At 37.0% G+C, this 23202-nt stretch overlaps 2 protein-coding genes across 7 annotated transcripts in view; both read left to right on the top strand.

Annotated features, from left to right (window-relative positions):
- Positions 1 to 6519, top strand: part of LOC124167546 (ETS-like protein pointed) — a 592213-nt gene extending 585694 nt beyond the window's left edge. For all 6 annotated transcript variants that reach the window (XM_046545502.1, XM_046545499.1, XM_046545501.1 and 3 more), the window contains 3 exons: positions 409 to 660; positions 1284 to 1608; positions 3473 to 6519. In XM_046545502.1, the coding sequence (XP_046401458.1) occupies positions 409 to 660; positions 1284 to 1608; positions 3473 to 3536 (641 nt within the window). In that variant the 3' untranslated portion in view covers positions 3537 to 6519. The remainder of the gene's footprint in view (positions 1 to 408; positions 661 to 1283; positions 1609 to 3472) is intronic.
- A 5380-nt stretch (positions 6520 to 11899) lies between these two features.
- LOC124167821 (28S ribosomal protein S18a, mitochondrial) lies at positions 11900 to 12884 on the top strand. The gene is made up of 4 exons (XM_046545861.1): positions 11900 to 12091; positions 12219 to 12358; positions 12457 to 12580; positions 12705 to 12884. The coding sequence occupies exons 1-4, from the start codon at positions 11983 to 11985 to the stop codon at positions 12809 to 12811; spliced, it is 480 nt and encodes a 159-aa protein (XP_046401817.1). The 5' UTR covers positions 11900 to 11982; the 3' UTR covers positions 12812 to 12884.
- The last annotated feature ends 10318 nt before the right edge of the window (positions 12885 to 23202 follow it).

Raw genomic sequence — 23202 nt, 5'->3', positions numbered from 1 at the left:
AGTGAGGACTAGCATTTATTAAAGTCATTTATGGTTCGGGGGAAAAACGATTTTGGCTAAACATCTCTCTTAACCCTTTCTAACCCAGAGCTACTTTTGGGAGAATTCAAATTTCAAGATTTTTCATCATGAAAACTTGAAAATTTTGCACTCAATCATAAATATCTTGGTAGCTAAATTATTAATCATTACAATTAACACCACAAAATAATGCATAGTTTAGATATTTTCTGAGTGGAACATCATTTATACATTTTTGATGTTGCTTAGAAGCAACACAGTGTTAAAACTTTGAGAAAACAAAAACCATCCATAGTAGTTCATATGATTTTACCTGAAACACCTCTCTAATTGTCATGAATTAAATTATGTATTTTCATCTAATTTTCTCTTCATTCCTCATTTCAGGTCGTATGTACTCGCAGAACCATGACTCTTACGGAGAGCCTTATTCCAGTCCGCATTATGACTCTGCCCCCTTCCAAACTGTCCCTACAAGCGTGGGCTCTGTTCCGCCCCCAGGACCACCGCCACCAAATACGGAGCACTGGGGCACATCCCCAGCTCCTGATGTCGGCACACCATTCCTGTTGCCAGCAGCACCTGACTCAGGGACGGATCACAAGTCATCCCATGGGCCAATGCTGGCAGGATATTCAGGTACAGCCTCGTTTAAAACATATGTAAACATAGGCAGATTTAGAGGGGAGGTCACAGGAGAGCATGCAAAAAAATACAAAAAAACATGCTTGAAAAACATACATGCTCAAGGACTAGTGATGGCATTTAATTCTTTCAGTGATGGACTTAGAAATTATAATCATTCTATTTTTAACTCTAATTTCATAATTAAGAAATCAATACGATGAAGATTTATGCTATGAAATAATAGTACTGAATGCTATTTCTTAATTATGTCAAAGTGAAAAGTGTTTGATTTTTAATACATAATAAAATCAGCTGTGTAGCAAACTGTTCATTGAAACCATTATTTATGAAAATTTAAGTTTTTTTATCATATATTATTCTGCAATACCAATTGAAGTACCTATTTTGCATATTACTAGTGTATTAAAATTCAATGATTTATATATTTTCTAGATTACTACTAGTTTTTTTTAGGCTTTTCTAGGTTTATTCTATTTTAATTTTCAAATAACTTTGATTTTACATGCTGATTGGCTGGGTTACGGTGCATTTTTAGACATTTTTCCCTTTTTACAATCATTACCAGTACCATCATGTACCATCAATCATCACAGTACCATCTGTTATCATTGCAGTGAATTTCAGCAGTGGAGGGGCCAACAGCAGTGGTCCCTGCTTCACTGGTTCCGGTCCAATCCAGCTGTGGCAGTTCCTGCTCGAACTTCTCACAGACAAATCTTGTCAGACCTTCATCTCCTGGACAGGAGATGGTTGGGAGTTCAAGCTCACAGACCCAGACGAGGTTGCTCGTCGCTGGGGTGTTCGCAAGAACAAACCCAAGATGAACTATGAGAAGCTCAGCAGGGGCCTCCGCTATTACTATGACAAGAATATCATCCACAAGACTGCTGGAAAACGATATGTCTACAGATTCGTGTGTGACCTCCAAAATCTTCTTGGGTATGTTCAATGTTGATGCCATTTATTATAAGGTGGACCTCCAGCTGCAAAAAACTATTAATGCTCAAACTTATCTAGAACTAAACTCATAGCAACGGTTATTTTGACAACGAATGGTCAAGAACAATGTGTTCCAAACAAAAAACTGGGTTATCTTTCAAAACAAATTAAAAACAAAAACATCACCGCCCACTGCTCAAATCAAAGAACCTAAACAAAAAACATAGCAAAAATTTAATTAATGACACAATAAAAGAGGACAATGTTTGCTCATTCCAACACTATTTTTATGAATAGGAGGAATGATTTTGTGATGTGGTATTTGCAGTCAACAGCAGATTGCTAAGGTAATTTGCGCCGTAAAACTTCTGTCACATGGACCAATTTTTGTTAGTACCACTATTTTAATAGAGGGCATTATCATAACAGGGCATAAGCCAATTTAGAGGTGGGCACGGGGGCACATGCCCCCCAAAACGCTAAAAAAATAGATAAGATTTTAAATACAAGTATCAATAAATTCTATATTTTAACATAAAAGTTAAAAATATTTATGCATAAGTAATTTTTATATTGAAATGAAGTGTATATTTTGTATAGCAATCACTGCGTGTAGTTTTTAATCCCAAATATTTGAAGACATTTGGCTGTCAGACCCTGGATGCCCCCACTGAAAAAAAAATCATAGATCCCCCTTGTAACAGGGTACGTACTGACTTAGGTAGCTGCTATTTATTATCAGAGGTGGCATTATTTGATCATGTTCAATTCTAGTAGCCACTAGCAGACGATCTGAATAGTCATGCGATGCTAAGAACGTCTTCTTAGGAAAACTTCCTTCCATTTCAGATCCTTCTACTTCTTCACATTCATATTTCTTTTTTAATGCATTTATCTACGCCTTTAGTATGGATTTTCTGTCTTTAATTGCACGTAAAACAAACAAAAAATCACACCTTCTTTTTCTGCTGGTAAATTCAGCTTTCAAGTGGTGAAATTTTATCATCCTTAATCTTATTAAGTTTCGGACATATAAGCCCTTAGAGTGTGGGAACGTTATTATACGTTTTGCTCGCTGACTGCGGCATTTACCGAAAATGTTTATTGCTACATGGATATATGTGCACTTGGGCACTTTCCCTGACCATAAGAATGGCTGAGGGGCTTAACTCTACTAGATCAGCCCTTGTGGCAGGGTGTGCCTCCTGCACAGGGGGTCTCTTATACACTGGGTGGCAGCTAAAATCACGAACTCCCACAGCCTAAGGGTTAAAACTGGCATGCATATATCAGTCATCCCCTTTAAGTTTGGTATTGATTGTGGTATTAGTCCAAGCAATTGTTTATAGGTGTATTACCAAAGATAGTATGTAAGTAGTAAAACGATCAGAATGAGCAACCAAGTGAACATTTCAATACCTCCACAGTACAAGCCCTCAACTATCGTCTACAGAATCAAGTCCACTCATCTAGAAGCCCAACAATACAAATCCGCTCAGCTGGCAGAAGCCAGAGCATAAATGCTCACCTCCAATACTCCAAGCTTCAGAGGTGAGCGTTTGTGCTCCGGCTTCTGCCAGCTGAGCGGATTTGTATTGTTGGGCTTCTAGATGAGCGGATTTGATTTGTTGGGTGGTATTTGAGCATTTATGCAGTGGAAATATTGATTAATCTGGAGTTCATTTAAATTTTCTTTTTAACAGTTCACTTCCATTTTTGTGGCTACTTTCTGATTCTATAAATTATAGTGATTATTTTTTAAGCTTCCTGTATTTAAGAAAAGCATTGATATTTAATATGGGTTAAATTAGAGTGGACAGATTAAAATTCTCTCTTTTCTAACCTGTTGCAATTTTCATTTCAGTTACAGCGCTGAAGAGCTTCATGCCATGGTTGACCTGAAGCTGGAAAAGAAAGATGATGACTGAGCACTCATGGATTTAAGATTTGGGAGGTGCTACTCTCTGTCATCTATCTCTTGTGCTTCATAAGATCATACTGGTGGAAAAGAAGTAAAAAGTGCTAAGCATACGAGGAGATCACGTTCTTCCAATGTGAAACTAATTGTGTGATGTGCACCTTTATATGTTTAATATAAAGGTGATGACAACAATAGTTGGAGTTATTTAAATCATTGTTTTATCATGGTGAACCTGCTGAAAAAAAATTTTATCATGCCAAAGATTATTGCTCCATTATCAAAATGACGTGGTGCTTTTTGATTGTTGCCTATATTTTGGTTCCTCAGTTGTTGACGTATGTATTTTTTTTTTGAGTTTGGAAGAAGAAGAAATTTTTCAGTGGCAACAAAAGACTCACGAAAAGGATCTCGGGCTTGGCAGTGTTCTAAACTCATTATATTCCCCACCTGGACAGGAGCCACAAACATATTATTACTCGTCACGACTTTTTCCGCGGCAACATTCCTTGAATTGCTGCCTTATGACAAGACAAGAGCTCCTCAAAACCCACCTCTCTCCATTATGCCCTTTGTTTTATCAGCCGCCTTGGTTGTTTGCAACATTTAGGTATTCAGTGGTCCCTTTGTTTACCACATGACTATGAGTGCAAAGGAATGGATATTTTGCAACATAACCGCACAAGTCTGGAATATCTTTGAGGGGACTAGTGTTCTAGCCCCTGAAACACCTCTCTGTCTTGTGCGTATAATTGTTTCACTGTGAAACAACCCTTATCTTCCAAATGTTCTTCCCTATTCATTTTTCTATCCTAACTTTTCTTATTTCTCATGATGTTGAAGGGTTGTACAAAAGAATTTGTGTTGGTAATGGTCATTACCAAAGAAAATTGCAAGTGTTATTTACAAATCTTCAGAATCAAGTGAATTGGAGGTAACAATAATGTTTCGATGGATTTTAAGACCTCCTCCTGTTGTTGTGAAAGGTGGGGTAATCCTGCCTTGAGCAGCATGGTTTCTGGACTCATACCAGTTTGTCTTTCCACAAACTATTTATCTTAGGAGGTGTGAATTTATGATGAATTTATACATTAGATAAAAAAAATTATGTATCAACTGTCAAGTTTTTATGGACTTTTCAAGCAGAGCACAAATTTTAATGAAAGTTAATAGCTAATTCTGAGTTGTTCAATTTAAAACGTACACCTAAATTCAGAGGCAACAAGGAAAGCATGATTGTATCAACAGATGTATGGACTAAATTCTGTATGCACATGCCAAAAATTGGCTTTTTATATGGCGCTCCACAAAAACTGCCATTTATTTTTCATATGTTTGTATTTGTGGAAGCTATTCTTCAGATAATATATTGGGGATTACCTTAATTGGCTGTCAAAGATTATGACTTTGACAAAAATGAAAATCATGTTATGTCTGATGAATGCTCTTTTGGAAATTTTGGTGTGAAGTGTTTTTTAATGATGATGTGGTGAGCATGCATTTAAGAAGAGTGCCTTGTACATAAATACATAGATTTGATGAACAATATCACTCTCAAATTAGTGTAAATGTTGTTGGTTAGTTGTCGTTACATTGGAAATGACTGACTCATGTTCGATTTCCAAAATGTAATTTTTTATTCATTGCAATCCTTTGAAAGAACAGAAACGAAAACCATTCTTTGACTATTTTTGCTATACAATTGACTATACTCAATTTTTCCCTAATTTAACTATTGTAAATTGCTGTACTATAAACCAATTTTCTACACTTGATAATTGAGTCTTTGTTAGGCTTCCAAAATGAACTTGGAAATGTTTTATTGAATATTTTTCAATATATTGTCCTTTACTTATTTGCTTGTTAATTCAATTCATATTGTCAAATAAGTACTCAACCTATGTTATGGCTTTATGCTACTTCTTCTTTTTTTTAATCCTAAATGGTGCATTTAGCAGAGTGACAATTACAAATTTTTCATGCTATGATTGTGACAAAAATGTTTTTTAATGAACTCTTGTGTATAAAGTTTCATGTTGAAAACTCACCCTGTTTCATTGTATTACTCGGCAGGTAATGCCCATTGTTTTCGCTCATAATCTTGCTCACCATTTCAATCATCTGAGGAAACTTGGTTCAAACTCTTGAAGCCATCAACTGTGCCTAACTTTGGAAAGTTTGCATTGCATAACCTCATTAAATGAGCTTCTACATAATCCATCCAAAATTGAAATGGTTGTCCACTGTGCTCCTGTACTTTGCATGGCCATGTTGGTTGCAAAATAAGGACAAATACCTGAAGTTTATGGTGTATATAAGAATTCCCTCTTCCCTTTGGTGGATATTGAATATTGAATTTTTTTCTGAATGCTTTCATTTCTATGAAACATGTTCGCTGTAGGTTGTTTGGTGATTAATGATCACCATATAAATTCAAGATTTTTGTAAATAGTGTTTTAATTATCCGGAATAAGTTTATGGTGACAATGTTATAGATCTGAAAAAAACTATTTTGTACTCCATCTAGAAGAACAGTAATGAAGTCATAAATGGAAGGCTATCTCTGAACTATTTTCGGCTATTTGGATTTGAGTGTTTTTTAGGCAGAGAACATGTTTTAAAGTGTGTGTTAATCGGTTGGAGAGAATGGGTGTCGATGTGATTTAAGTCCATTAACAATTGCTACATTCAATCTATTGCTGAAGGAAACTAAGTCAGTATTTAATGAAAATTATGACAAATTGTAATGTTTCAAGTTTATATATATTTATATCATACATTTTAAGTAATCATGTGTGTACTTTCTGATGCCAAAGGACAATAGTGAAAAAAAATTGTAAGCAAGAGTTGGAACAAATGCTTTCATGTGCATGAAGGGATTCATTTGTGTTGTGTGATATTTTGAAAGACCAGGAATTAACAACTCTGTACTTACAGAACTTTATGGTAAATAAATTTTGATGTCAGAAATACCAAGGAAACTCAAACTGAAACAGCCTTTTAATATATTTTTAGAGGTAAAACCTACTCACAGTGAAGCAAATAGGTATTTTTATCTCAGTGGAATTTATCCCAAACAGCAAACGATATCCATAGGATATTTAAATAAGGTTTGATACATCCAAAACACATTACATGACAGTGTTACATTGATATCCTATTTGTAACATCCACAACGAGTATTGAAAATAGCGTTACTCAGATATCCAAGTGGTAATATCCATGACATTAAAAAAATTGTTATTCCATACAGTATCCATTTGTAGCAGTGGTGTGGGGGCTATTGCCACCATAGATCCACCCCCATCACCACAGCAGCTATTGCCCGCATAGATCCACCACTAGACCCCCCCTGATTGGGTCGAAACTTGCACTAGATAAAATTGTAATTTTTGAAGGTTGCCTCTTTGTACAAAAGTATTAATGTAATTTTATTTTCCAAAATATTTACCTACTTTAACGAATTGAAATACAAATTAGCTCTCAAATTAGGGCATATTTTACACACTTTTGTAGGTTACATTCCAGTGGCAGATCCAGAGAGGGGCTAGGGGGGTTATAGTCCCCCCCCTTTGGGTACCTAATTTACAATAGATAGAATAGTAATTATGTTCACACCCCTACTACTGCTGGGAGATTACCCTCCACTTAAACTCCCCCCCTTTGTCCCTATCCTGGATCCACCAGTGATAGGTAGCATATGTCTGTATAGAATTGAATAGCACAAAAGTTTTGTTTGTATGCCTGGGGATTACCAAAAACCATAGTAAGCGCTACCTACCATTATCTATATTACATCCACTTTGCTATTAAATTAAAATAATCTTTTGCCAACAGAGGGGTTGTCACAAGAAAAATGTAATTTTCACGAAAATTCCAAATATGATCAGCTAAATATCAGTCTTGACTCAGCTTTATTCTGCCAATCGACTGTCCAACAGGGTCTTCTCACACAGAATCCCAAGCACTCATTAGATGTTGTGAAGATATCTAAGAGATATTGTAATATGAAACTCCATGTTCACTGTTGAACATGGCTGCAACGTTGTATGGTGGGCCCTTTTGATATTTGAGAGAACTTTAATTGGATTAACAAGGATATTGCACTTATATCGTATGTTAATGTGGACAATGCTGTCCGGATGTTGTTGGGATATTGATTGCTCCTTGGGATTTCATTATGTCTACGTGAAACTTGGCTCAGTTATTTGTCTGGGACATAGGCACCTACTCTGCATTATGTGATTCACAAAATCTATGTTGTCTCGCTCAGGATCAAATATGGAAGGGTCATGACCTGGTTTAGGGAGTATGGGATACCCTCTGGAAGAGACGGGCACTCCCCCTTGTTAATTTTTTTAAACACCCAATTTTACGCATTTTGGAGTAAAAAATTTCCATTTTTATTTATAACGACAGATGATATTGAACAATTTTAGACATTAAAGAAGTTTAACAATGGAGAACAAATAAATACCAACTTTCCAGCGGGTGCATTTTAGACATGAAGTTAAACAATCGGAAGAAATAAATAGCCAAATTTCCAGCAATCTCTACATAAGGATGTCCTATATCCTAATGTAGATCCATGCTCCCTAATACCTAATAATATTTAACACAGCTTATTTTATTATTGAGCTTGTTTTTCACAGTTCTTGAGCTCTATGATAAATGCAACTCAAACTTCAACCACCCTTTGGACTTGTAGCCATGCATTTGCATATGCACTACCTTTACTTCTTTACAAGGATACAGAAACTATTAAATTAATAAAATTGAAAATTGTTGATAAAATTTAGGGGGTCATGACCCTTGTGACCCACCCTAAATCTGCCGCAGGTCTCGCTTCAGTATTAATATCTCCAATCATTGGGTAACTCCTTGAATAATAATGTGATCAATAATCTCAGTGACCTCATTTGAAATCACTTGATAAGAGAGTTAGCTTTGGTATTGAATGGAAACTGGGTGAGAAAGTAGTAAACATTGAATGGGTAAAGCAGTGGCGTAGCCAGGAATTTCATTCAGGGGGGTCCAAAACCAGGGAGGGAAATTTTTGAAAAACAGGGTACTAAATAACGGGTTTTAAACTAATTTTAACACTTTTCATAATCGAAAAAACTTAATTTGTTAAAAAAATATTTTTAATTCATGATTTTTCAATATTTTGTTTTCTTTTATAAAGGAAAATGATTGTGTTTTTATATATTGGGGGGGGGGGGGTCCGGGAGGTCCGCTAAGCCACTGGGGTAAAGCGATATGATTCGGGCAATGGAAATTGAGGCACATCCCATCAGACGTGTGGTGGACCAGATGCCAACCAGCAACCAAAGAGAGGAGGAAGTAGATGGGGTGCATGAAGAACTTGAGGAAATTATTTGGAAAACCCCTGATAGAAAAAAATTGGAGATTGATGAACAACTGAAAACCTTTAGTAAGTGAAGGGAGGGATTGAGATGAAGTAGGGGAATTTGAACTGGGAATGAGGAATTACTGAGAAGAAAATATTATAGAATTTGGCAAGAGGAACAACCTATTTAAAAAAAATGCTTGATTCAAGTATCATTATGAGTGGAGACATACTTACCGTATTTCTCCGAATATAATCCCCCTCTGAATATAGTCCCCCCCCCCCCCTAATTTTGAGGCTTCAGTTTCGGGAAAAGTTAAAAAAATTTGTTTGAATATAGTCCCCCCCTTTACTTTTACCACAGGCATTTTTGGAAAAAAAAGGGGGGACAATATTCAGACATGTACGGTACATAATTTCTGGTGGGAGGTAAGGGGAATTTATCAGATGCAGGGGTGCTGATTTATAAAAAATATTGGGGTGGCCCATACTAGTGGTTTGGCCCCAGGAAATTTTATAAATGGTGATTTTAATGTTTTTTTTTAGCATTTTAAATGAATCATATAGTCAACATTATAACCCTGAAAACTCGACTCTCGATAATTTGACACACAGGGGAAAATCGAAAATTCTGACACATGTTTTCCTCCCCCATCATATCGAATTTTCGAGGGGGCTTGGGCCAGTGGTGTAGCCAGGAATTTTGTTTGGGGGGAGGGGTCCAAAACCAGGGGGGGAAATTTTTGAAAAACAGGATACTAAGTAACGGGTTTAAAACTAATTTTAACACTCCTCATAACCGAAAAAACTTCATTTGTTAAAGAAATATTTTTTAAATTCATGATTTTTCAATATTTTTTTCCTTTATGAACGAAAATGATTGTGTTTTTATATCTCAGGGGGGTCCAGACCCTCGAAATATAAAAACGCAATCACCACTGGCTCGGGCCACCTCAGGCCCCATAGAGTCGGCACTACTGATCAGATGGATGTCATGGTAAGACAAGGATTTGGGATTCCATACATGGTTTGAAAAACTTGTCAAGTGCACTCACTCGCCTGGTGATTCAACACGAAGGTTGGTATGGGTAACAGAGGGTAGAGATCACCCCAGACCAGTGGCGGCACCAGAGGTGGGCCAGGGTGGGCCACCCCTGGCATCCAGGCCCACCCAAAATTTTTTGGGCCCACCCTCTGGCCCAACCAAATAAGCAGACAAATTTCAGAATTGAAGCCCAAAGTTGAACTTCATTATTTCCAGCCTCAGTGGCACCGGGCTAAAGCCCTTGCCTACCAAACCAAAGGTTGTGGGTTCAAGTCCTAACTGGGTAAATTTATACCCTTATACAGAGAATGGATGCATGTACAGTGGCACCGACTCCATGGGGCCTGAGGGGGCCCGAGCCCCCTAAAAAATTTGTTATGGGTGTTAGGAAACAATGTGTCAGGCTTGTCGGTTTTCCTCAAAGTGTCCAGAAATCAAGATTCAAGTTATCAGGGTTCTAATGTTGATCATATGACTCTTCTGAAATGCTTAAAAAACTTAAAACTTACCACTTATAAAATTTCCCGGGCAAGATCCCCGGTTTGGGCCCTCCCAATATTTTTTGTAAGTCGGCATCCCTGTGCATGTGTGCATTTGATTGTTGTATTTTATCTGATATCCTGAAGTATAGGCCGAATTGTGCTGTTTTCGGTGACATGGAAATGAATAAATAAATTTTATAAAATTGTGGAAAGAGTGGTTGATGATTTTGCCATCAGTCACAACAAAAGAAGGACAAATCTGTTTCAAAAGTAAGTAAATTAAATTTCACAGTTTTTCACTTTCCCTCTGTGGTATCAATTTCGCTCTTTTTCAAGTGAATATAAAATGAATGCACTCTCGAAAACACTTTCATGCCTGAGGCTTAATTTTTTTGCTGCGTGGTATGCCAGGAAAAGGGTGCCATTCATGTTAGGTCAATAAATAAATGTTTTAAACTATATTTTGCTCTTCATGCTTATCTATATTAACTTAGGGTTAGACTAAACCATTTAGTAATCTGGCCCACCCATACACATGCAGGACTCGCTGCCGCACCACACATATATTTGATATTCTCACACTTAGGGTTTGCAGCCAAGACACTTGGTTGGGCCACACCATTTATACTTTGGTGCTTTTGTCCCCTGTCTACAAGTGGCAGCCAGGCTAAACATGGAGTCAGCACAATGGATTTTGAAATGTCTAAGTGCCATTGCTCCATGCAATCTAATGATCAAATGGATGTACCAACCAGAAGGGCTCAGGTGTGGTCTCCTCAGAGCAAGGCTCTGGGTCAAGGAGCAATTTTTCGCACTTACTTGCAGGGAACTATCACTTTAATCTCAAAGGATTAGATGCCAAAATTAGGAAAAATGTAACCCTTGAGGTATGTAATAAAACATGAGATTTAATGTTAGCAATAGTAATAATAGCAATGAAAATGGTGCATAGCAGCCCTCATCTATCCACACAAACTTTTGTGTTGAATACTTTTTTCACTGGGATCAGATTCGCTTCCAACTGGATCCAATTAAATAATTACCATGCTCTCATGCGGATCGCTGGGCCTCAAATGTGTCTCATATGGCTAAATTTCATCCAGTATTAATAAAAGCCATTCTCAAAACTGCTAGCTTGGGTGAAAAAATTCTGCCAATGAAACATAAATGTTCTCAGAATAGGCTAAGCGGAAGGTAATATTATCTACGCAAATAATAATTCTACGCTTTCATGAAAGAATCAGTTTTATAGATTTTAAATTGCCCGCTTATTTTGTTTCCATACTTCTTCTGATGATTATTATTTCGAAATAAGACCTGTTCAAAATCAAAATTCAATGAGCATAATGCAATTTCTTACATTATACGAAAAGGTAGTTCCACTGTTCGTTAATTCAATAATTTGTGGCAAGTTTTGACTAGAGCCACGTATTTTAAAGTTGGTCAGAATGAAAGTATTTCTATTTATCTTCAATTTTTCAAGATGGCAATTCCGATTATAAACAAATGAAGTCCGGAATGGGACAGCTGTTTTGAAACTGAAGGGGATATCAGTCCTGCGGTTCTCATCGATACAGTTATGAATCTATCCTCGGTTTTCCTCAAAACCAATATCCTAAGAAATGCCATAGTTTCTTTAGTTCAGCGTAGAGGATTCGTTGTCTCTCCATCTCTGCAGTTAAAAGAAAGTAAGTTCTTCGTTTCACATTGTTGTTCAACATGTGTATCCGTAAGGGCATTACCCTTTCTGCATTGATTTATAAATTTCAGTGCGTAAAATTGTATGTTATTTTTAAAAATTTATATATTTTACAGTCATAGAAAGAAAAGAAGGGAAGACTTTGGTCGTAGAAGGTGTGAATGTGCCATCAGTGCGGGAACCACATCTTTTAAAAGTTAACGAACATACCGGGGCTTGCCCTATTTGCCGAGCAGGGGTCGATGTAAAGCACACGGTAAGTTTTTTATTGATTGACCTTGTGTTAATTATTATAAAAAGAATCCTTACTCCTGGAAAGCAATAACGTGTACTGTGTTCCAATGCGCACTATAGGATGTTCTGATTTTGAGCCAGTTTGTGAGGCAAGACGGATGTATGCTTCCTCGGAGAATTACAGGGCTTTGTAGGAAGCAGCAAAAGCGTGTGTCTACAATGGTAACCATGGCTCAAAAAGCAGGTATGATATCAAATGTCTTGTGGAACCACAAAAAATGTATTGTGCCAACCACAAAAAAAGTATTGTGCCATCAACGATGGACGCAATCATTAAAGTTGGAATTAATGATGTCACTTAATTTCAGGTTTAATGCCGAATTTAGCGCCTGCAAACAGTAAACGTGATCCAAGGAAAAGAAGGGAATGGAAAAAATTCAACACTTACTTTGATGAAAGCACTATACGTGCTTAATGCGCAATCTTATATAATATTTCTCGTGTACCTTTGTCCTCTTAATTGGTTATAAAGTTTTTAAGTTTAAAAATAGCGTTGTAAATGATTTTTTATCTATTTCCCATGAAAATTGGAACTTCATTTTTGATGTTTCCTTATTTATGAAGACCTTATTTAGCTAAATTTATTCTTTTTTTGTGTATTTTGTACGTAGATTACAACATTTATTTTCACATGGGAATCTAGGCACTTACTACCGAGTTTTAGCATTAATAATTGAGTGCCTTGCATATTTTGCAAGCCTCATAGCTGTATTTATGGAAATCTTTTAGCATGAAAACAGGTGATCCTGAGACAAAAAAAAACTTAATGCAATTTTTGGCATTTTTTCATAACTATACATCATATTTCTACACCATCCATGTTTGTATTGCATAAATTTTGTACCTATATTTGTACACTTATAGGGTTGCTATTTCTTTATTCCTCTTACCTATCTGTGTAAATAACAGCCATTCCATGGATTTACATGTTGCTCCATTTTTATCCATTACAGGCCAAGTATAAACCCATTTCATATGCCAGTAACCTGGTTTTATAATTATACATTCATCACCATTTATCAGTAATCCTGACATAGTTGTAATGCAACTCCCCTCTCCATTCTCTTACCTGTTAGTCTTCTTTTGCTGACATTATTCCTGTTATCACATCCGTGGTCACCCATTTCATTTATCTGAACCAGCAATGGCGTAGCAGGGGTCTGGACCCCCTCCAAAATATGAAAACAGAATTACTTTGCTTCAAAAAATATGACAAAATATTAAAAAATGGTGAAAGGTTTCTTTGCAAAAATCAAGTATTTTCGACTTTAAAAAAAGTTTTAAAATTAGTTTAAAACCCTTTACTTAGTACCCTGTTTTTCAAAAATTTACCCCTCTGGTTTGGTCCCTCCCAAACAAAATTTCTGGCTGTATCACTATGAACCAAGTCAGGACTGAAATTACATGAAAGGACTTACATTTATTCCCCTCTACTTGTATCTTGACAATTGCTTTCACCAGGCAGTTAGCCCTCACAGGGGCGGATCCAGGATTTCTTTCTGGGAGGGGCACAAGCAAGGCCGTATCCAGGATTTTGTTCAGGGGGGGGGCACAAGGATACTTCGTCATACAAAACAAACGAAATGATAATGGGACCGTATTAAAAATCGAGCATATTTTTAAGGGTCTGGGGGGGGCACGTGCCCCCGTGCCCCCCCCCTGGATCCGCCTATGAGCCCTCATAATGTCGCCAATTAATTCGTTCCACCTTCTTAAAGTTTTCAGAGGTTTCCCTTTGGTACTACTCATCTCAGGATTTCGACAATGCTCACTCGGGCAATTCATTTGGTCTTAATCATTCTTCTGTTCAACCACATTTCTAATACTTAACTTAACTTTTGCCCTTAACTTTTCTGCCAATATCGATGTCCAATATACAAGAATTGCCATGAGAAAAAATTGATGAGAATTAAAGAACCTGGATAGCGTAGTGGTCTGCGCATTGGCCCGGAAAGCCAAAGGTCTGTGGTTCGATTCCCGGTCCAGGGGAATTTTTTTCTCATGGCAATTCTTGTATATTTCACCGCCATTCATGCGGCAGGTTTAGAAATAGTACACATACCGCTTTGTGCGGCTTTAGCGCAGGTTTGAGGCTCTCTACCGGTTGTGGCTTCTTGGAAGTCCTTTCTCCCTCGCATTGCCATCCTTGATGGACCGCAAGGGCCTAACATCTAGTGCCATGAGCCTCGGTATAATTGCCATGGGAATTAAAGAACCTGGATAGCGCAGTGGTCTGCGCAGTGGCCCGAAAGCCAAAGGTCTGTGGTTCGATTCCCGGTCCAGGGGAATTTTCTCATGGCAATTCTTGTATATTTCACCGCCGTTCACGCGGCAGGTTTAGAAATATTACTCTATGTCCAAGCTTTTGTTGCTATGAAGATTTTCCAGATGTATATCCCAATGATTTGTTACCTTGCTTCTTGACTTACATTCTAAGACATGAGTACATTCTTTTTTATTGAGAAAATCCTCTTTGCTTAAGGGCTATCCTACAATTTCCATCTTGCTTCATCTATCCCTCGTTTGTCAGCTCCCCATCTAGCAGAATTCATGCGACCCCTCCAGTGTTTGGTTTCCTAGTTAAACCCCTTGTGTTGAAATGATAAGTCTAGCTCATCATGAACTTCCTATGCCAAATCATGCAATGACGTGTGTAGATTCATCAAATTTTCATAATTTGACCTGTATTTAGGGGAACAATATAAATATTTTAATGCTTTAAAAGTTTAACAATTTTAAAACATCCATAATGTACAAGGACATGTTTCATGAAATAATATGGAAGTAATAATTTGTATTAGTAGTAAAATTTCATAGAATTAATAATATGAGTTTATATGAGCAACAAAAGCTTTTCTTGATGTATTTAAGTAGATTTTATACAATATGAATTAATAATCACATTTTATTTCACCATTTCATGTTGATTACAAATTACAAAATATAATTTAATTACCCATCTTTCAGTTTAAAAAGAACCACGAAAAAAATAACAGAGCTTAGGAGCTCGATATTCAGAAAATAAAGTGGAATGGGTTAATGTCAGTCTTAGCTTCCCTTGTGCTGCTGACTCATTCTTCTTATCAATCTACAGCTTTTCTGGCTTGGTCATAGTCTTCTCCATATTCACTAGAATCTACTGATCCCTTTGTCTCCACTGTGAGCACAATATCATTGGATAATCACAGCTTGCTATTTTTTTTTCTTTGTCGATGTGCACCCTCCTGCTGCATTCACTTTTATTCTGGGTGAAATGGGATCAGTGCTGTAGTTGGGAGAGAAATTGAGTGACCATAACATGACCATACTTCAGGTCTACTTTAGCGATAGTGATACCAAAATTAAGTGGATGGGTTTTTTTTATTACCAGTTATTATTTAAGTTTTATTACAATTTTTTTATTTTGGTTACAAATGTCTATATGTATTAGAAATTTTTTGGCATCAAAATTGATGAAAGTTTTATTTGAGTACTGCGTCTTTTGTTAACCAGTGCCGGAATGATGTTCCGGCACCATGACACCACTGCTTTAATGTATGTGTACGTGTCAATATGCACCATTGCCAACATTTCTGTCGTAAGAGCCAAAACATTTTTATCTAAATAAGGAGTGATAACATTTGATTTGTGGATATAATTAAGGCTTGAAAAGCATTGGAAAAAGTGGGAAGTGGTGCATATGAGATATCAAAAAATTCTAAGAAAAATGAGGTGCGTGGAGTTATTAAGGAAAAGGCAAGCAATTATTCATAATTTTTCTGGGAATATGATACCAAACGTAAAGATTTATTCAAAACAATCAGAAGCAAATGCTGCAAATTGTATGTGTTATTAAGTAAATGGAGATAAGCCAGCATGATATGTATTAAGAAGAGAATGAAATAGAGCTTTGGTCATCACACAGGTAGGTAAGTTTATTTATTAATAGCACTGTCATGTTCTCATTGCATGCACTAGATTTTTCATGAAACATAATAGCCAAGCATAGAACTTTCTTACGAACTCTTCTCCTTAAATATTTCCTTTTGTTGTGTGGAATTGGTGCCTGTCAAAGGTGCGTCACAAAGTTATTAGTGGGGAGTTAAAATAGGTTTTGCTGGGGTCACTGACTCAATAACTACCAATGGTTGTGAAAAAATATTCTCTGTGGCCGCCTCTGGGAGAGAGTGCGAGTGGATATAGCCATGTCTCATAATGTTTTCTCCATGAGCATATGCAGCAGGGGGCAGCTGCCACCCCTAGAAGCAAAAATTACAAATGTCTTCAGGGAAAATAATATTTTTTTCAAGCAAATAATTTTAAAAACTAATAAAGAGCTGTTACAATTTCCTAAAAATGTTGGTTTCATTCACCTTTTCCATGCTTAAATTTTACCTATAACTTGTACAACCATGGCTTGCCCCCCCCCCCCCCTAGTTTTGATCCTGACAGACATTTGTTACAGGCTCTCAGAAAAATGCTTTTTCACAAAAATATGTTTATTTAATCCTATACCACCAAAAACAGTACATATAGGCTTTTACTTTGGGTTTTTTTCAACAAGGTGTGGCGTTATGTCGTTAAATCTTGGAGATTGTGCACGTAAGCCCCAGGCATAGGGAACTCCAATCGTCGGTCACAAGCTGGTTCAGGGAAAGACTCCACAAAATAAGAAATCAGCACTCAAGAAACAATTGTCAAAAACTTTAAGAGTTATTTTCAATTGATATCTATTAGAAGTAGAAGTATTCAAAATCAGAATTATTACAGAAAACAACGATGATAACTAATGATCCCATAGGAAACATTACCAAACTAAGTACAAGCTGTATAATTTTGCTAAAATCACCCATGTCAGTTATGCCAACCGTCCACCACGAACACCCGAGCAAAAGAAGCCTTGCGTACTCCGAGACGTGTCAGGGTGGAGGGGAGGGATTTTGCCAAGGAGTGGAGGGGTAAAAAGGGCGATGTTCAATCAGCTGCGAATCTGCCCTAAAGCGCCCCTGTTGACTGGCACCTCTGCCAAACGTGTCCGTCATCCCAGCCGGGGTAGGAGGGGGGAACAGCATGCAGGCCGGAATTTTCCCCTCAATCTTCTGGGTTGGAGACATCTCTGGGAAATTCATTGGAATTCATGGAGGGGAGAGACATAGTGGGGTGAGGTGTTGGAGGGAGAGAGAATTGTGATAGGGCTATGGTAGTACTCACTCCAAACTGCATACTTGTGCCTCAGCACCCATTTCCCCTTGATTGCCAAGGAGTAGGTATTCCTCCGCCGTACTACCTATATAAGTCTTGCTCTCCAGGTATGGCTGGGTTCGGAGGCTGGGTTTCGGAGGCTGGTTTCGGCGGCTGATTTCTGGAGGCAGAATTTCTGGAGGCAGAGTTTCCGAGTCAAGAGTTTCTGAGACTTAGAGTCTCCGAGCCTTTGAGTCGAAGGGCCTTTGCGCAAAAATCCTTTGCGCCAAAAACCTTAGCGTAAAAAGTCCTTAGCTGGAGAAGTTCTGCGGATAAGTTTGGGGGAATTCAGAGGAATTTCTGGGGGGGGATACCATAAATTTTTGGGGGAGGGTACACTAAAAATGCCACAAAGGTAAAAGTTGCACATGCACAAACAACCATGCCCTGGATAAGAGCAATCCACGCAGGTGGGAATTGAACCAGCGACCTCTTATTTGCCAAGTGAGGACAGTGGCATAGCAAGGGGAGGATCCAGGGGGTCCGCCCCCTCCAAATATAAAAGCAAACTTACTTTGCTTCACAATAGAAACCAAATATTGAAAAATTATGAATGAATTTTTTTGAGATTGAATTTGCCCTGTGTGGTAAAGTTGTAGTGTGGTATCAGTATATCAGATCCAAAAATTTTTCCAAAATCATAATATTAACCACTGCTACCAGAGGCCTATAGCTTAAAAATTTTCAAAAATTCTGACAGAATTTGAAGACAAACTCCTATGGACAAGATCTCTTTATATGAAAGGTGATTTGGTAATGACAACTTGCAACTTAAAACGGAAGGTGTGTTGCAGGTTTCTCACTTCCTCCAATTTTACAGTATTATATTTGGGGAATTTTATATATACACCTTTTCTAGCAAATGAGCCGAAATGCATATCTGATATGTTATTAATTAAAGTAAATTGACTTTATTTAAGTTACAGAAATGATACCAGTTATTTTTACCAAGGGGACGGCATAGATGAGGCCCAATTCCATCCCATACAAGGCTGATTTCTGTTGTCACTTTGGTCGCATTTTAATCGGTTTTCATAAATGTCCGCAGTGTGGCAGTGGCGGATACAGAAAAAACTCAAGGGGGGGGCGCAACGTATCTTGAGTTGTCTTTACTTTTATCGTAATAAGAGATGATCAAGTCACAGGCAAAGTATAAGAAAATTTTATTTAAAATGATTATAAACATGTAAAAGACAATGCCATCTTATGATATAAAAAAGTTTAAATTGTGGTTTTACAATGTTTGGCAATACAGCCGGACCCACAAGGGGGGGGCGCGCGCCCCCTGAGCCCCCCATCTGTATCCGCCACTGCAGTGTGGTGATGAGTTTAATATAATGGTGCGCACTTCTTTCCACTATTTTGCCGTTTAATATTTTTCATTGCGAGAAATAGCATTGAAAAGTCATAAATTTTATCGATCACATTATCATTTATATAAATATCGGCTAACCTTATTTTCCAGTGAAACTCGGATCAGTTTGTCCGCCAGCGACGCGAGTGGCAACTTTTGAAACACATTTTACTGTGCAGTGGTTGACAACACATTTAGAGGCTGAATTAAGAATCCTCTTTTGTAATATTCGTGACTTATACTATGCGGAAAGATCAAATTAATATCATAATTCATTTTCAGTATCCAGTCATTCATCAAGCCTTTTCTTATAATGGGAGTGTCCGAAAACCTGGTCTCAGAATTCAATCAAATTTTGGAGTGTTGCAGTCTATGGGGAGCAATGACGTAGCCAGGGGGTGCAGACCACCCCCCCCCTCGGAATATAAAAAGCACAATTATTTTCCTTCATAAAAGAAAACAAAATATTAAACAATCATGAATTTACAAAATATTTTTTAAGCAATGGAACTTTTTTTTGATTATGAAAAGTTTCAAATTATTTTAAAGCCCATTACTGGGTACTCTTTTTTTTTTTTTTTTTTTTTTTTAATTTTCCCCCCTGGTTTTGGACCCCCTCCCCGAACGCAATTCCTGGCTACACCATTGATCGGGAGCTGTCCACGAAACGTCCCCCATGTGCGGTTACATATATAACCAATAGTTTAAACAAAAAAACGCAGTTAAGCATTTACAGGTCAAATGTACTCCCTTAGAAATGGCCCCTCGTCGAGTGAGCCATAGTCCGGTGGTAAGCTGTGCTTGACTTCTAACTGGTTTTCCTGGGAACATTCCTACTCCCGGCACTCTTTTTTCATAACTTTTTCTATTTTTTATTTTACAAAAGCCTGCCATTCATCATTATTTCCATGATTTTCACTGAAAATTTTATTTGTCTACGTGGAAATTTTTTTCCTCAATGCGGCGTCTGATGATTTCCGATTTGTTTCACACGATAGCCTACTTGCAAATATGCTATTTCTGTGCAGATGAATGAATGTATGCATCTTCTTAATGCGACTAAAATGACTCCAATCGAATAAAAATTGAGCTATTTTTTTAAGATTCGGCTTCGCACAAATGACTGCAAGATTCTTACATTCTTAAATGCGGGAAAATTAATGAAGGCACGGGGGCACGAGCCCTCCAGACACTTTAAAAAATATCCAAGATTTTTAATAATGCTATCATGACGCTCATTTTGTTTTGTATATTACGGAACCTTAATTATTTGATTTCACATTGATAACTTTCATATTAAAATACAGAGAATATTTCGCATAATAATTGTTGTATGTTGTTTTTAATCTCAAATATAAGAATGCCGTTTGCCTATCAGGCCCTTTTGCCCCCCCCCCCCTCCCCCCCGCCCCCCAAGAAAAATATTCTGGATCCGGCCTTGGCTGAAGGCACTGCTTTTGACGTAACGATTTGATTGATCTGCCAACAAAAGGTTAATAGAATGTAACGAGCAGATAATTATCTCCCTCGTTGCTTTGCTGCGTTCCTGTCTATCACCGAGGTCACGTAAAGGTTATAGCACTATGGCATTTTGACTGAGTGCTTTTGAAGTTATACCATAGGTCTGTGCTAAGACGGAAATGGTACGATAAACTGGTATCTGGACACTGAAGACTTTGCTCTTGGACTAAGTTGTCTAATTTCTCGCATACCCGCCAAAAATGGGAAATCGAACCCACCTATCGATTGGGTTTTTATTCTTGAGTGAGTATAACAGATTTTTGTAAAATATTAAGTTAATAAAATTATTAATTGGTGTATCCGAAATCCGGAAATTGGATGTGAAAATTGCTAAGATTACTTGAAAATGCTATTATTAATTGCTTGAAAATGCTACATTACATCACTCATAAGTGTATTTAAAACACGGATTAAAGTCTTCGTATGCGAATCGAAATGAAAAGACGCCATAGATCAGTAACGAAAGAGTTGCGACCCCATGTTTATGAGACCGAAAACACTTAAATTGCAGATTCCTCCTGGAAAACCCTGTATAGCAATCGAAAATTCAAAAAATATGTGTGAAAGTCACACGAAGGAGCTCAATACTCACCTCCAATTACTTTTTCTGTCGACCCAAGGACGTCATTTTTTCTCCGTTAGAAGGAAATCTTCAGGGAAAAATCGTAGGGGGCCTGCAACCGAAAAAAGCCGACCAAAACCTCAAAAACGTTTTTTTTGTTCATAAACACTTCTCAAATAATGTGTGCGTTACATGACTTAATGATTTTTTCTCTTTTCCCGCACGTTATCAATATATGTTGGGTCAAAGTAGAACAAATTTCTCGGAAAATGACCACGGATTTTTTTCAGAATATTTTTTTCTAAACTTAAGTCTCTTGCTGAAGTTAAATAATTAGTTTGCGGAAAAAATATCTCAACATTTTAATAAACTGTTCTTTATCTCGTAGTAGGTGGTATTTTAATTTATTATTATCCGTACAAGCATAGCAAAATGGCAGAGCCTATTTTCAGCCATTTTTTCATATGCGTAAAGAAAATTGTAATTTTTGATTGTAATTTTTCTAAACAAATAATGATTTCGCCGAGTTTATTATGACCACTTCGAAATGGGCATTTATTTCCGCGGACGTTTAGGTATAAATTTATTTTTTAAGTTTGTAGCTCGAAGCGGAATAGTCACTTAATCAAATAGCTATTACATTTAAAAAATTATATGTACAGTTTCTAAATGTAAAAATTCTTCTTCACTGATCCATTCATCCGAAAATCAAAAACGAACGTCCGCGAAATTTTCCACCCTCTTCAAAAGTTTTCGACGCAACCAAAAAGTCGAGGGATAGGCTGCATTCAGTCTCAGTGACTGATCTCCTCCGGTCTAGTGAAGGAAAAATGTCTATCGAAATCGATTTTCATTCGAAATAAAAAGCTCGACTTTAAAACATTGATCAAAACTTTAACCAAAAGATCGATTTATCGAAAAAATCGACGATTCTTAAAAAAACACTTTGTACAATTGTGTTTATTATTCATTATAAAAACACTCAAAATACACATTTTGGTCGCAGAACAAAATTATTAAAAAGTTTTTGGATCACCGCTTATATCCGCTCGGATTCTCTAAAATGTTAAATTAGATCAACTGATTGAGACGCTTTCATGATCGAGAGCATGCCTTTTCAATTTTACCGACCTTAGAGGAAAGTGTTTCACATGTGACGGTTGACGTTGCGTAGGCAGGTAGTGACGCTGCTGAGATCAAACGAAGTAGTGAAGATCGAAGTTGAATAATCGCATTTGATCGAAACTCGAAGATCATGCCTCGATGACGATTTCCTCGATTTTAGAATTAAATCGAAATTGATTTTTCCATCACTACTCCGGTCAGTGAGATGTGTGACGTCATGGAACTGAGCGAATAGGCGTTATGGCGCTAATCAGTCGGTGGTTTAATGAATAAAGGATTGCGCACTCCGGTTGATGATGTCAAAAACACTCAAGCAAGTTAAAATGGTGAAAAGTAACACCAGATATTTAAAAAAATATAAACTTAAAATGCATAAAAAATCATGTTTTTTCCCAAAGTTTCGGGCGTCAAAAATTGAAAATAACCCCAGAAAATTTAAATACGATACTTCGTTTTTGATCATATCTCTAGTTTTCATTTTTGTAAAAACGTTTTCTTGATTTTTAAATGTATGCGCTATTTCGTTCTAACATCCTGATTTTTTTCCAAAACTTTTTGACCGAAAACTAAAATTTTACGTACGTAAGTTTGAAATTTTCATAATTAAAGTAAAAATTTTAGGATAAAATACACACGCCGAAAAATATGCATACATTTTAACTCCTATATCAAAGCATAATTCTAATTTTATAGGCTTTTAAAAATGGTGGTACACGGTCAATAACACGAATAACTAACTGCTTTCAACGATGATGAGGAGTCATCGCTTCGTCGGAAACCGTTCCCCGAATATTCTGTCATATTCTCGCAGTAATTGAGGAATTAGATCAAACGCTGGCGATAACTCCATGGTTAATTAGAGTTAGCAGATATGAACAAAATCATTTTCGGCAGATTTTGTATTTTTCAAAACTTGAAGAAATTAACTGTAAGGCTATAAGCATCAATTAGGATCAGTCTTTGTGTGTTAGGCATTTTTTTGTTAATATATATTCTAAATCAAGCAAATCAATAACAAAAGCCG

The sequence above is a fragment of the Ischnura elegans genome, chromosome 11, assembly GCF_921293095.1.
Source record: "Ischnura elegans chromosome 11, ioIscEleg1.1, whole genome shotgun sequence".
NCBI lineage: Eukaryota > Metazoa > Arthropoda > Insecta > Odonata > Coenagrionidae > Ischnura > Ischnura elegans.
This window is presented reverse-complemented; position numbering and strand designations above follow the sequence as displayed.

Coding starts and splice junctions, on each gene's coding strand:
- LOC124167821 (XM_046545861.1), top strand. CDS start 11,983: ATGAATCTATCCTCGGTTTTCCTCAAAACCAATATCCTAAGAAATGCC. Junction 12,092..12,218: donor ATCTCTGCAGTTAAAAGAAA/GTAAGTTCTTCG, acceptor TATATTTTACAG/TCATAGAAAGAAAAGAAGGG. Junction 12,581..12,704: donor AACCATGGCTCAAAAAGCAG/GTATGATATCAA, acceptor ACTTAATTTCAG/GTTTAATGCCGAATTTAGCG.